This window comes from Ruditapes philippinarum, unplaced genomic scaffold (genome assembly GCF_026571515.1).
Source record: "Ruditapes philippinarum isolate M1 unplaced genomic scaffold, ASM2657151v2 ctg3128_1_1_1_1, whole genome shotgun sequence".
Lineage (NCBI taxonomy): Eukaryota > Metazoa > Mollusca > Bivalvia > Venerida > Veneridae > Ruditapes > Ruditapes philippinarum.
In genome coordinates, this window is record NW_026866287.1 from 19,527 (window position 1) to 33,847 (window position 14,321).

The 14,321-nt window shown below is 32.8% G+C and overlaps 1 protein-coding gene across 14 annotated transcripts in view; it reads left to right on the top strand.

Annotated features, from left to right (window-relative positions):
• The first annotated feature begins 1,978 nt into the window (after nt 1-1,978).
• The window catches only part of LOC132732000 (uncharacterized), a 39,658-nt gene continuing 27,315 nt past the window's right edge, over nt 1,979-14,321 (top strand). For 11 of the 14 annotated variants that reach the window (XM_060718327.1, XM_060718332.1, XM_060718329.1 and 8 more), the window contains exons 1-4: nt 1,979-2,131; nt 7,552-7,595; nt 10,823-10,989; nt 14,056-14,158. In XM_060718327.1, the coding sequence (XP_060574310.1) occupies nt 7,587-7,595; nt 10,823-10,989; nt 14,056-14,158 (279 nt within the window). In that variant the 5' untranslated portion in view covers nt 1,979-2,131; nt 7,552-7,586. Of the gene's footprint in view, nt 2,132-5,297; nt 5,456-7,551; nt 7,596-10,822; nt 10,990-14,055; nt 14,159-14,321 lie in introns of those variants that run through there. The other 3 variants (XM_060718326.1, XM_060718325.1, XM_060718328.1) reach the window with 3 other exon arrangements.

Sequence of the window (14,321 nt, forward strand, 5' to 3'; positions counted from 1 at the left end):
TTTTTTACCGATGTTCAATTTTGAGATGAATATGAGGTTCCACACCGTGCTCAGAAATAGTTACAAAGAAAAACCTTAAGTTGATGTCGTTAACATTTTTGAGAAACATGTCATATATTGTCTATTCCACATGACATTTTTGTGAAAACGAATAAAAAAGACACGTATTTCAAAACTATCTTGAAATATCATTTTACTGTACCCACTCATTCTAGCGAATTGGAGTGATTTGCGCATGTTTGGTTTCATTTTGTTCTGAATTGCATTGTTCATCGTTTCCTTTCAAATATAAATGTCCATTTTCGTGGAAAGCAGTTACCACTTGAAATTACAAATTGGTCAAATAATATAACCGCCAGAAATTTTCTTTGCTGCAAAATTTGATAAAAATATGCGATAACATTGGGTTGCAAATAGGAAAATTACAAAAAACTAAATTAGAAATGTATGTACTATTGGAACATAGTACATTTGTATATGATTATTTTTCAAATATTGAAAAATATAACAAATTGTAAGCAATTTCTATTTTAATTTATGACACGGCAATCAGCGGAGACCCAATGTTACTGTAAACAAAAGTGATGTGATCACCCACCTTGATATTTAGATTTTTGGCTATCATGGAAAAGGTTCATGTTATAGAAATATAAATAATGTAACTTCTAAATCCTAAAAATCTGTTGGTATACATATACATTGTTTTAATATATGCTTGTTTGTTGTTCTTTTTTTCTTCTCGGAGACTTGTATCACAGAAATATAGCTCTATGTTTTTTGTATATTGATGTAATTAAGTAAGTATAATTAATGGACCCCAGTGGAAAACATGGGTTTTCATTGGCAATACTTGATTTAACAAAGTGTTCATTTGCCTGTGTCATTTCAAGTTATTAATATGTAGTTGCATATTGTTTTACGAAATAATGTGATTATGGATTGTGATATATTTACATTGTTAAATTTCTACTTTTGAGAGAGGTAGTCTACTTCTTTCAAATCAAATAATTGGTCAGGATAGTCTACTTTTATGGTTTTCTTGTGTTTGTTTCCTCTGAAGGTCAAATTGTACTGTAAACTGTTTTATGTCAGCTTTTACGAACCTTGTGCAGCAATATCTCACACCTGAATTTGAAATACCTTATTTGATTGAAAAAAATATCATTATGTGTTTTAAATCCGAATAAAAGCAATCAATCAATCAATTAATCAATCATTGATTCAATCAGTCAGTCAGGTCAGTCGTCTTCGTCTGTACTACCATTACAAGGGGGACAACTGCATAGCAGTTTTGATCTCACGAAAGCAGTTAGTTCTCCTGATTTTTGCGGAGACGCCGACATGACCGGCGCGATCAAACCTGCACTCGATCCATTTACAATATAAGATATTTTTTTATTATCGAGTTCATCGAAGCTGAGTAATGTTGGACACCCTATTCATTGTACATTTGAAATTTTATATCGTAACGGAATTTTACTGGCTAAAACTTCCTTCAAATTTCTTTACCATTTGTACTAGTTATTGATCTTTTAATAAGTACAATAAAGGATTTCACATTTCCCCTTAATATTGCAAATTATAATTTAATTAAATGCATTTCTCCATAATAACAGGAATGATATGTCACATGCACCAATACTTGACCAATACTAGATAATACCTTGAATTAATATAATTATGATGATCGTGGCGGTGATGATGATGATGATGATGATGATGTGAAATTGTAGTATGAGTTTTTAACGTCTCTGGAGTAATGTTCAACACAAAACTTGAGTATGAACTGGAAATTATTCAACAACGAAATATTAATATACAGTGCACAGATACTGTATACAGATTTGTGTCGGAAGTTTAAGTCAGTGTTACCAAGTTGCTATTGACCAAATCAATAATAAATACCCGATCGAGTGTTGCTTTACTGATTTATTTATGCGTAACAAATGCAAAAGTTAGTGTAGTAATGAACTTCATATGAAAAATCGATTTACAAATAATGTAAATATAGAATAAGTTGGAATAAGCGATTTTGAAATCTATCGAGTTCTACAGTGTAGACTTTTATAAATCGTATTTGTTGAATTACACCGAACTTTTATTTGGATTAACGCATTTGTTTTTAAGTCAGGTAATATTTTTGTTTTTATTTTCAAATCTTTAATTGTGTCATTTCATTTAGCTTGCATTCTTTCGTATTTTTTACATGTATTTTGTTAATACTTTATTTCGATTCAAAAACGCTTCACCGATTACGTTTCGGTGAAAGTAATTTCTATAGAAAATGACGTTTTTAAAAGCGTTTTGTCTCGAGCATATGAATTTGAACCTTATGCTACTCTTAAAACAACCTCGATATCGTTTCCTGTGAAGGTCTTCACTGGTGTCATATGAGTGTGGTGTGGGACCAATTATATAAGGATTGTTGGCTGCGTGGGTTCAAACCCCGTCAGGGGCAAGTAATGGTTTCCGTGAGCAATAGACTATACACTCATTGCTTAGTACTGGATGGTTCAAGGACCGAATTCGAGAGTCTTTCAATAATCTTATAGCTACAGACACAAACTAAAGTAAATAATTATGTATAAACTAACATAGTCATGCTCTCACAAGTGATTGAACCAATCATACCTGAGCTGAGAAGCAGGTACCATAACCACTAAGCCTATGTGTCCTTCTTAGCATTAATTTTAAATATGCTCGACGGTATATTGCACTGCATGGTAAGCGGTAATGAAAATATACGTTACAAATAAAGTTACATAAGAATGAATATAATACCCATTAAAATGACAACAACACAACCACCAACACCACCAACAAGTATTTTAAACATGCCCTCTCAGCTGTACACACTACATTGTACTTGGCCACTTGTTAATTAAAATTGTTTTAATTGTTTAAGGTCGGTCTTATATACTGTAAATGATATCTTATGATGCGAAAATATCATCGCAGATGATGTAAATATTTACAAGGACGTCAATTTCGGATAATTCTGTCACCACCATTTCACTATACATGTAGTTAGCAAAAAGACATGTTTTGAGGATTCATAAAGGTATAGCTAACTTTTTTCAATGTCCAAAGATTGATCTTTGCAGACATTTTCAGACTGTTGTATTTGTAATTTAGCACCATTTCATTTTATTATAATGTTTGATATCAAATGTTCTACTATTTCATATCACATTGTATATGTTCGCACTTACGCATGCACACACGCATATACACGCACGCACAAAACATCAAAATAATTGACGGAATATTCAATATAACCATCTCACCTGTCCTGATCTCAAATATACATGTTTTTGTCTGTTAAACAAACGAAACAATAAGTTGAATTTGATTCAAAAGAATGACATTGTTGATTAACTTTCAATAGGCTATATTGTGTAAAAGAAAACAAAACGAACCTATTCAAAATAAAGAATTTGAACATAGTTCTTTTGTTAAAACGATAAGTTTAAGGTTTTCCGGGATCATGAGAGAAGTCACCCTTAAAACACTAACGAAACTTTGAGAACGCCAATTTTGTACAAAGTAATATACATAATTATGTAGCATGTCTTAATTATTAGATGACAATAGCGGCAAGCTTAAAGTGACATATTTATGCCCATACAATTTCAGAATAACTTCACATTTTGCCATATTTGTGTTCAATTTTATATTTTACTTTGAAATAATAATAATAATAATAATAATAATAATAATGATAAAGAAATCAATAATGCAAGTGGCAAACGGAAATTTCAATAAATAACGTTCAGAATGTATATCGGTTAATTTTAGATTTCATAACCTAACACATTTATTATCTTTGAATCCCGAGGAGTATGAAAATATCCATATTACGTTATAGTAAAAAAGTATAATTCTGTCAATGTATTATTTAAAACAATAAAGTGATGAACAGAGGTTTCAGTATTTTATAATAAGTTGCACTACTGTTGTTGCATTACAAGATTGTTTCTCTCCTTTAATTTTGTTGATATTATTGTGATAAATATTTACTATTTTCTCCTCTTTTTTTTTGAAAGGCATATACTTTTAACGAATACATAGAGTAATATAACAGAGGTGAAGGTGTCACTAAAGGACCGTTAAGGCTGTCGTATATTCAACATTTTCGCCCAACATGCCGCTAGGTGTCACGTGTTCTAGGTGGATTCAGTAACACATCCGCCTCTTACATCTCAAAACAAACTTGTCCACGACACACTATCAGAAACAAATGTAGTCCTACTAAACCAATACATCCAATCTGTGTTTTGTAGTAAGTCACCTGTAAATATTGCCTTATATTGTAAAATGAAACTCCATGACATGCTTGGTAAAAATCACATGACATCACCTGAAGTCAACAATGAACAACATCAAAGAATGACCAACATCTCAATGAGTGCCAATGGCATAGAAAACTTTGTTTTTGGGGTGAATATATCATATGGTCTTTTCTGTGTCGTGCACATGTATTTATAAACAGGTCAACCGAAATGGCAAATCGAACTCCCTTGGTTGCTTAGGTGGTAATATAGAAATAAACCAAGAACCCATTAATATCAAGGCATAAACCCCTTGTCCCCCACGTTTGACTACAAAGTACATCTGCACGTCGGGTGACGTATCAACTGTTACACAGAAGCTCTATATGTCCCATATAAGTGTCACCTACTAAATCTTTGTCATATTGACTTTGAGCTCTATATGATGTACAAACCCAAGATATACCATCAATAATTCTTAACCATAGGTTGATTTCCAGGCAACTACACATTTTCATTTTTTTGTAAACAGTTTTCCACTGAAACAGCCTATTACCATTTTAAAGTCAATTATATATATACCCTTCAAATATATTACTTTTATATATATTTTTATATATATTGTATATATATTTTTTAATGTACCTGATTAACCCGAAAATGCCCTTTTACAGCTTTTTAATTTTGGTGTCCCAGTACAGTTTTCAATAATGGTACTTATTTATCATAAAGCTGAGTCGTCATTTTGACTGCTACAGGTTGTAGCAGTACATTGTAAGTATTCATTTCGGTGGTATGATATGCAGACCACACCATTAAGCAGTGCAGTACAAACTGCCAGATTGGTAATTGCAAACCAGGGCTACTCTATACATTTTCCTTTGTTTATTATTATAATTGTATATAATATTTTTTATTGATCTTTTATTTCACTTTTTATCCTTTCTTAGTGGCTAAACTTACATGCACTAGAGTGACCATGATGATAAAAACTCTATTCGTAAAAAATAATGTTGCTAGGAAACGCAAAAGGCGTCGCACCTGTTTTATTTACAGTAAAATTGTTATCATTAGAAATATTTTACTTATATTTGACACCAAGACAGATTAATTGCATTCACATAAGGAATGTGTTGATAATTATTAGTGAACTTTATATTATTTATTGATTTACGTTCATCATTGTAAGTTTTTTTTATTTTGTTGTAAATTATGTTTTGTACCCATATTCATTCGTACCCAAGTGAAATATTGATATCTGATTGAGAATTAACGCCGTGAAAATAATGAAGGTCTGTCTTCAGTTTTTTGTAGATCTATAAAGAAAGAAGTACTGTTTAACATAATACATTCAAGTTAGTTGTGACTTAAGTAAAACAACAATTGAGATTGACAATAGCATGTTTACAAATTGTTTTCATCTGATTTATTATTTGTCCATTGATGGCATTATTACTATTGTTAAAATGGTGATAACTATTGCAGTTGGTCTAGTAATGTATGCCTTAAATTAAATTATGCCTTATTCTCATCAATTTTTGTGACTTCCCTTCAATTCATGAATAAATTATAAAAATATACTAAATAAGTCATCCAAAAACCTGACATTTTAGTTTTAGCCAACAGTCCCATAAATTTTATTTTATCCAATCAACTTGAATCTACAGCTGTAAAGGGGCATGTAGTTTGAAGGCACTAGGCCATGTAGGATTGCCAAATACTGAAAAAAATTTAACATTCCATGAAAAACGTGTCATACAAACTGTACCAAAAACTAGTTGAGCGGCTTATTTATAATAACCGCGGATGAATACAAAAAATCAGTCAAGCAAATCAAAACAAGTCACTGATTTTAAAAGGGAGACAATAAGCCAGGTAACAGACCTAATAATAAAAAGCCCCTGTCAATATCGATAATTAAAAGATTTTATGTTTTACAAAAAATACTTCACAATATACATGTACTTCTTCTTAGAAACTACAATACTAAGATTAGATTGGATTTTTCATTATTTGTTATGTATCATAGCTTAGTGGACCTTTACAAGTATACTGTTAGTTATATAATTTAGGTGCATACATGTTATTAAGGACCATGCAACAGGGTGGACTTATACCAAGATGGACCGTTGATCAGGACATGGCAGAACGTATTTTAGACCCCAGGGTTCAAAACTGGCCAGTCCTGGACGTCACTAAGTTTATTCTTATAGACTTGTATAGGGAAAATCATAAAGTGGTCTTTTCTGAATCTACAATGCCTGGAGAGCTTCAATATTTCCCATTAAGCACAATGCCTCTACAAATATTTATTTTTTAAATGCTGGCTGGGAAAAAAAGGATAAATCAAATGTGACCTCATTACTGACTTGAACATTTGAATTGCTACCTTTTATAGAAATGTATCTCTGGTCTAAGAGATCCATCATGGTCCTCTTGTGATGTTTATTGAAATGCTGTTTTGTCCATGACTAACTTAGAAAGCCCTTGTATAATGTTATATACATGTAGTAAAAAAAGCCCTTGTAAAGCATGACCAAACTTTTAAAAGTAACTTGTTCTGTATGCACAAAAACAGTTATAATGTCAGTTGCTGTGAATATAAATGTATAAATACAAACAGTTGATTGAAACACATTCTTGTATCAGTCAGGTCAGAGTCAGAGTGTTGTATTCCAGTTTATTTTTAATGGTGACACATTTTGGAAGAAATCAAGGTTGTAATAATTATTATTTTTGCTTGGAGGTTTATTTATTTCCATAATCACACTTTTAATTCCTATAACTGTCATCTTTGTTTTGCTTATGTTAGTCACAAAGTGACCTGACATCACAGGAATGGTACTTAGATTGCAGTCTCTACAAAATGTTAAAATTGGTTCCAGTCAATTGCACATGTAGGTCATGGAAGCTAACAATGAAAAATGACATCTTTAAAAGTTCTTTTCTTACCCAGACCTTAGATATTTGGCATATTAAGACGGATAAAAACAACGTCAGATAGATTTTTTTACAACTGTGACTAGGAAATGTTTTATAAATCAACCAGTTGTGAGCAAAAATAGTGCACCCAATGTGAATTAATTGCTTTTCTGTGGAAGAATTTTGACATTTCCTAGCAATAAATCTAAAGTGAGTGGTCTAGGGCCATCTTTACTTTCTTAAGGGCAATCTATATACAATTGCGTGAATGTATCTTTGTTAAGCAAAAAGAAAAATTCTCTGAATAATAAGTTTTTATAGACATTATCTTTACATGTTTATTCTGTTCTATTTTCAGGATTGTTCAAGACAGGCAATTAAAAAGAAAGCAAAATGTCTGGGGTAAATATTTTGTATTGTTACATTTTTAAAGTCTTTTAAGGCAAAAACAAATATTAAACATTTTTTAAATATAGGAAAATGATGTATTTTATCATATATATTTTTTAAGACTAAGCATTTACCGATTAGTAAATTAGATGAAAATGTGTTTGAGTGCTAAGTACATTATTTTGTGAATGTATTAATTTTAATCAAAAAAACATTTATCATCAGGTTAAGTAGAAAGTTTGCCACTGATACAATGTCAGGCCAGGTGTAGCCTTACAAAGTAACAACACATTGTAACATAAATTAAATCATTGTATTTTATTATAAGTTTTTTTTAACAAATTGATTTTTTTAAATTATTTGAAAGATTTTGTAATATTGAGCCTTAAACTTTTTGTTATTTTATGTGAGCTAGCATGACTTTCTAAAGATTTTTGTTCTACATTTTGTTATAGGAAGGAAAGGTATGAAATTTGGAAAACAATGTTGTTTAAATTGTATATCACCTTATATTTGCATGTTTGTCTCACTGTATAGTTTTCTACAGTAAGTCTGGATTGTCTCCCTGTAAGATTGTTTTACAGTAAGTGGGGATTGTCTCCCTGTAAGATTGTTTTACAGTAAGTGGGATTGTCTCCCTGTAAGATTGCTTTACAGTAAGTCTGGATTGTCTCCCTGTAAGATTGTTTTACTGTAAGTGGGGATTGTCTCCCTGTAAGATTGTTAACCTCTAAGATTGTTTACAGTAAGTGGGGATTGTCTCCCTGTAAGATTGTTTTACTGTAAGTGGGGATTGTCTCCCTGTAAGATTGTTTACCTCTAAGATTGTTTACAGTAAGTGGGATTGTCTCCCTGTAAGATTGCTTTACAGAAAGTCTGGATTGTTTCCCTGTAAGATTGTTTAACAATAAGTGGGGATTGTCTCCCTGTAAGATTGTTTTACAGTTAGTCAGGATTGTTTCCCTGTAAGATTGTTTAACAGTAAGTGGGGATTGTCTCCCTGTAGGATTGTTTGACTGTAAGTGGGGATTGTCTCCCTGTAAGATTGTTTTACTGTAAGTGGGGATGTCTCCCTGTAAGATTGTTTAACAGTAAGTGGGGATTGTCTCCCTGTAGGATTGTTTGACTGTAAGTGGGGATTGTCTCCCTGTAAGATTGTTTTACAGTAAGTGGGGATGTCTCCCTGTAAGATTGCTTTACAGTAAGTGGGGAATGTCTCCCTGTAAGATTGCTTTACAGAAAGTCTGGATTGTCTCCCTGTAAGATTGTTTTACTTTAAGTGGGGATTGTCTCCCTATAAGATTGTTTTACAGTAAGTTGGGATTGTCTCCCTGTAAGATTGTTTAACAGTAAGTGGGGATTGTCTCCCTGTAAGATTGTTTTACTGTAAGTGGGGATTGTCTCCTGTAAGATTGTTTTACAGTAAGTGGGGATGTCTCCCTGTAAGATTGCTTTACAGTAAGTGGGGATTGTCTCCCTGTAAGATTGTTTTACAGTAAGTGGGGATGTCTCCCTGTATGATTGCTTTACAGTAAGTGGGGATTGTCTCCCTGTAAGATTGTTTTACAGTAAGTGGGGATTGTCTCCCTGTAAGATTGCTTTACAGTTAGTCAGGATTGTCTCCCTGTAAGATTACTTTACAGTAAATCTTGAATGTCTCCCTGTAAGATTGTTTTAGTGTAAGTTGGGATTGTCTCCCTGTAAGATTGTTTAACGGTAAGTGGAGATTGTCTCCCTGTAAGATTGTTTTACTGTAATTTGGGAATGTCTCATATTGAAAGATTTTTTTACAGTAAGTTTGGATTGTCTCCCTGTAAGATTGTTTTACAGTAAGTGGGGATTGTCTCCCTGTAAGATTGTTTTACAGTGAGTGGGGATTGTCTCCCTGTAAGATTGCTTTACAGTAAATCTTGAATGTCTCCCTGTAAGATTGTTTTAGTGTAAGTTTGGATTGTCTCCCTGTAAGATTGTTTTACAGTAAGTTGAGATTGTTTCTCTGTAAGATTGTTTTACAGTAAGTGGGGATTGTCTCCCTGTAAGACTGTTTTAGTTGGGATTGTCTCCCTGTAAGATTGTTTTTCAGTAAGTTGGGATTGTCTCCCTGTAAGATTGTTTTACAGTAAGTTGTGTCACTGTAAAATTTGTTATGCAGTAATTTGGGAAAAAACACACATGATCTGCATATCTTTACTGCACATTTGAAAGAAGGGTCTTCTTTTCTTTTTGGTTATGGTTACTGACTTTGAATTACTTCATCCTTTCACTGAATATAAACTAATGGTGTAACAATTAGTGGACACATTGATTTATCTTGACCTATACAGTTCACATAGCAATCAGTTCCATAACTATCAGCAATAGTCTGCCTACAGTCTATATAGTTTAGACTGTTTAAAATTTGTGGTCAGCTGAAAGTTGCCCTCAAAATTTGTTAACAAAGGCAGCATGAGAGGTTTAAATGGGTCCTATCAGGGGGCAATGTCACAGAAACATACAGAGTTCTAAGGTCAGATACAAAAAAGGTAAATGTGTGTATTGATCATGACTATTTAGTTGTCATGAATTGAGAAATTTTAATATAAATACTATAAATAACTATGAAACTCAGAATTTGTGAGTTGTATTTTGTGACATTGGCACTCTTTTTTTACTGTAATTAAATGTAATGAATATTTTCCATTTGTAATTTTGTGCATTTTCTATTTAAATAATGACTCAACAGGCTCATGCATATTATTGTCTCCCTCTATTTGTCGTATTTGATGTTGTCTTATTTTATTGCTAGACATTGTTTCATTGAAATTAAATGATTTAACAATAATAAAGAATTGACCAAACACAGTTCATGTTATATCCTGTAAAACTTGAGTTCTGACTCAAGTTCCAGAATTTTTTTATTGGTTAGTATACATTCTATGCCAGTTTCTGACCAATCAAATACCTGAGATCTGAGTTTAAACTTAAAAAATATTTTTATAACCTTTGGACCCTGGATGATTGAATTCAGTCAATGAAATTGAGTAAAAAACAAAACAAAAAAGCCAACTTTTAGCAGCTCAACAGAAGAATCTTATGCATCTCATAATATACATGTTAGACTGATTAAATTTGATATTACATACTTAAAGACAGAATATAATTGATTAATTAGCCATTAGCCAATAGAAAACAGTATAACAAATATGCAAAATAGATTTAATCAATCAGAATAGGTGTAACATTTCTAAATTTCATTTAAGGTTGACAAAGAACAGTTAATGAGATACATAGAGTTGGAGAAACAAATCCAGAATTTAGAGACTCAAAATGCACTTAAGAACTATGAGGTAAAGAAGAAAGCTGCAGAAGATGTTGCTCTGACAATTCAGGAGGTGGAGAATACCTTGAAGCAACTGAATATTCAAACGTATGTATTGTATGCTTTGTCTGCCTGTTGGTTTTTGCTTTGGATTTGTATTTTGATTTTCTAGCATCTGTAAGCTATCCAGTCAATGGAAAGTTATGGGACATTAACCAAGGTAAGCTAATCAAGTCAATGAAAGGTTTTGGAACATACCAAGGTAAGCTATTAAGTCGACAGTCAATGGAAGGTTGCGGGACATACCATTGGGTTTCTGTACATGCTTCAAGTATTGAGAGGAAGGGTTTTCAGTGGCATTGCTGTGGCAATATAATGCTGGTGTTATGAACAGACCTGAACTACACAGATGCCACTGATAAAACCACTGTCGTTTAGTTTATTTGAAATAATACTACATTTTCTACTTAAATTATATAAATAGTTTATATGTTAACCTAGTGCCACTGTCATAAAGAAGACCATATTTCATTTACCCCCCTGGCTAGAACATGTGTTTAAGTTGACAGTTATTTATAAAATAATGTTATCTTTGCCACTCACTGTTGCTATTGAATAGTTAAATTTATGTTAATATGTTAAAGCTGCATAATTGCAGCCTCTACTGGTCAGGGACCATCAACTGGACACTTTTTTAGCTCACCTGTCACAAAGTGACAGGGTGAGCTTTTGTGATCGCTTTTCGTCCGGCGTCCGTCCGTCCGTCATCCGTCCGTCGTCCGTCCGTCCGTAAACTTTTGCTTTAAATGACATCTCCTCATAAACCACTGAGCCAATTTCATCCAAACTTCACAGGAATGTTTCTTTGGTGGTCACTTTTAAAAATTGTTCAAAGAATTTAATTCCATGCAGAACTCTGGTTGCCATGGCAACCAAAAGAAAAAACTTTAAATATCTTCTTTTAAAAAACCATAAGAGCTAGAGCTTAGATATTTGGCATGAAACATCTTCTAGTGAGTGTCTACCAAGTTTGTTCAAATAAAAGCCCTGAGGTCAAAATTGGCCCCGCCCCAGGGGGGCATTGATTTTCTCTATAAGCATATAGTAAAAACTTAAAAAATCTTCTTTTAAAGAACCGTAACAGCTAGAGCTTAGATATTTGGCATGAAACATCTTCTAGTGAATGTCTACCAAGTTTGTTCAAATAAAAGCCCTGGGGTCAAAATTGGCCCCGCCCCAGGGGGTCATTGATTTTCCCTATCTGCATATAGTAAAAACTTAAAAAATCTTCTTTTAAAGAACCCAAAGAGCTAGAGCTAAGATATTAAGCATGAAACATCTTCTAGTGAGTGTCTACCAAGTTTGTTCAAATTAAAGCCCTGGGGTCAAAATTGGCCCCGCCCCAGGGGGGCATTGATTTTCCCTATATGCATATAGTAAAAACTTAAAAAATCTTCTTTTAAAGAACCATAAGAGCTAGAGCTTAGATATTTGGCATGAAACATCTTCTAGTGAGTGTCTACCAAGTTTGTTCAAATAAAAGCCCTGGGGTCAAAATTGGCCCCGCCCCAGGGGGGCATTGATTTTCCCTATATGCATATAGTAAAAACTTAAAAAATCTTCTTTTAAAGAACCATAAGAGCTAGAGCTTAGATATTTGGCATGAAACATCTTCTAGTGAATGTCTACTAAGTTTGTTCAAATAAAAGCCCTGGGGTCAAAATTGACCCCGCCCCAGGGGGTCATAGATTTTCCCTATATGCATATAGTAAAAACTTAAAAAATCTTCTTTTAAAGAACCCAAAGAGCTAGAGCTAAGATATTTAGCATGAAACATCTTCTAATGAGTGTCTACCAAGTTTGTTCAAATAAAAGCCCTGGGGTCAAAATTTGCCCCGCCCCAGGGGGTCATTGATTTTCCCTATATGCATATAGTAAAAACTTAAAAAATCATTTTTTAAAGAACTCAAAGAGCTAGAGCTAAGATATTTAGCATGAAACATGTTATAATGGGTGTCTACCAAGTATGTTCAAATAAAAGCCCTGGGGTCAAAACTGGCCTTGCCTGCGGGGGTCATTGATTTTCCTTATATGTGTATAGCAAAAACTTAAAAATCTTCTTTGGAAAAACCCAAATAGCTAGAGTTTAGATATTAAGCATGAAACATCTTTAAGTATATATCTACAAAGTTTGTTAAAATAAACGCCCGGGGGTCAAAACTGGCCCTGCCCCAGGGGTGTCATTGTTTTTAACTATATGTGTATAGTAAAAACTTTAAAAATCTTCTTTTAAAAAAGTCAATGAGCTAGAACTTAGATGTTTAGCATGAAACATCTTCTTATGGGTGTCTACCAAGTCTGTTCAAAAAAACAAATAAAAGCCCTTGGGTAAAAATTGGCCCGGGGGTGGGGGGGGCCTATATACAGGTGAGCGACCTCAGGGCCATCATGGCCCTCTTGTTAACATTTTTCTACACAAGTTTCATAATTTTAAAGCTAGAGGTACGAAAATTTGACACAGTACAGCTAGGTTCTTCTCATAACTAACAGTCTAGTTTGTTTACTTCTGATTATGTTGACATTTATATCCGAGGCCCGTCAAAGAGGGTATCAAAATTAACTAAAGTGTACATACTACAGTACCATGTGTCCGGACAGATATGTAGTTACATTGATTTAATTCAGATAAAAGCTTTGGTGTTCTTTTTTTTTATTTTTAACATGACACACAATATTTCAGCAGCAAATGCTGAAGTTTTGGATATTCTATTGTTTACTCTGCAAATAATTATTGCTGTTATATGAGGTCAACATTCTTGAAATAGATATTAAAATATTACCATTGATTTGCAGTATTTATCACCACCTTACCACTACATGGCTTACACTCTGTTTTTGTTTTTTTGTTGTTTTTTTTACATAATACATTGACCCTTTTTGGTCAAAGACTTGGATTGCTGTTTAAAATGTACAAATTACTTTCTCTGTCAGCTTCACAATTTTTTACTTTTAAATAAATTTTCAAAATTTTCATGAAAATGCTTCAGAATGCTTTAAAACCAACAAAAACCTCAAGATTTTTTTTTTAAAATCAAGGTAACGAAACACTCACTCTAAGATTATATGTCATGTAGCTATATATTTGCACTTTTGTTTATATATATGTTTTAACAGGAAGAAAGAGAAGGATGATGTTGACAAAATGATGAAAAATAAATCAATTGGTGATATATTTAAAACACAAGCTGATTATGATTCACAGTTATCTCAGGAACAGGTACCCGGCTTCAGTTATGTCCCCCAGAGTTTTTTCACATTGCTAGTTTGTTGACTGGTTCAGTTTTATGATCATTGTGATCAATTTGACTGGTTCAATACAATTTATAAATATCATGAATATTTGAACAGGTTGAAACTTATTATTTTGGTATCATTTAAGC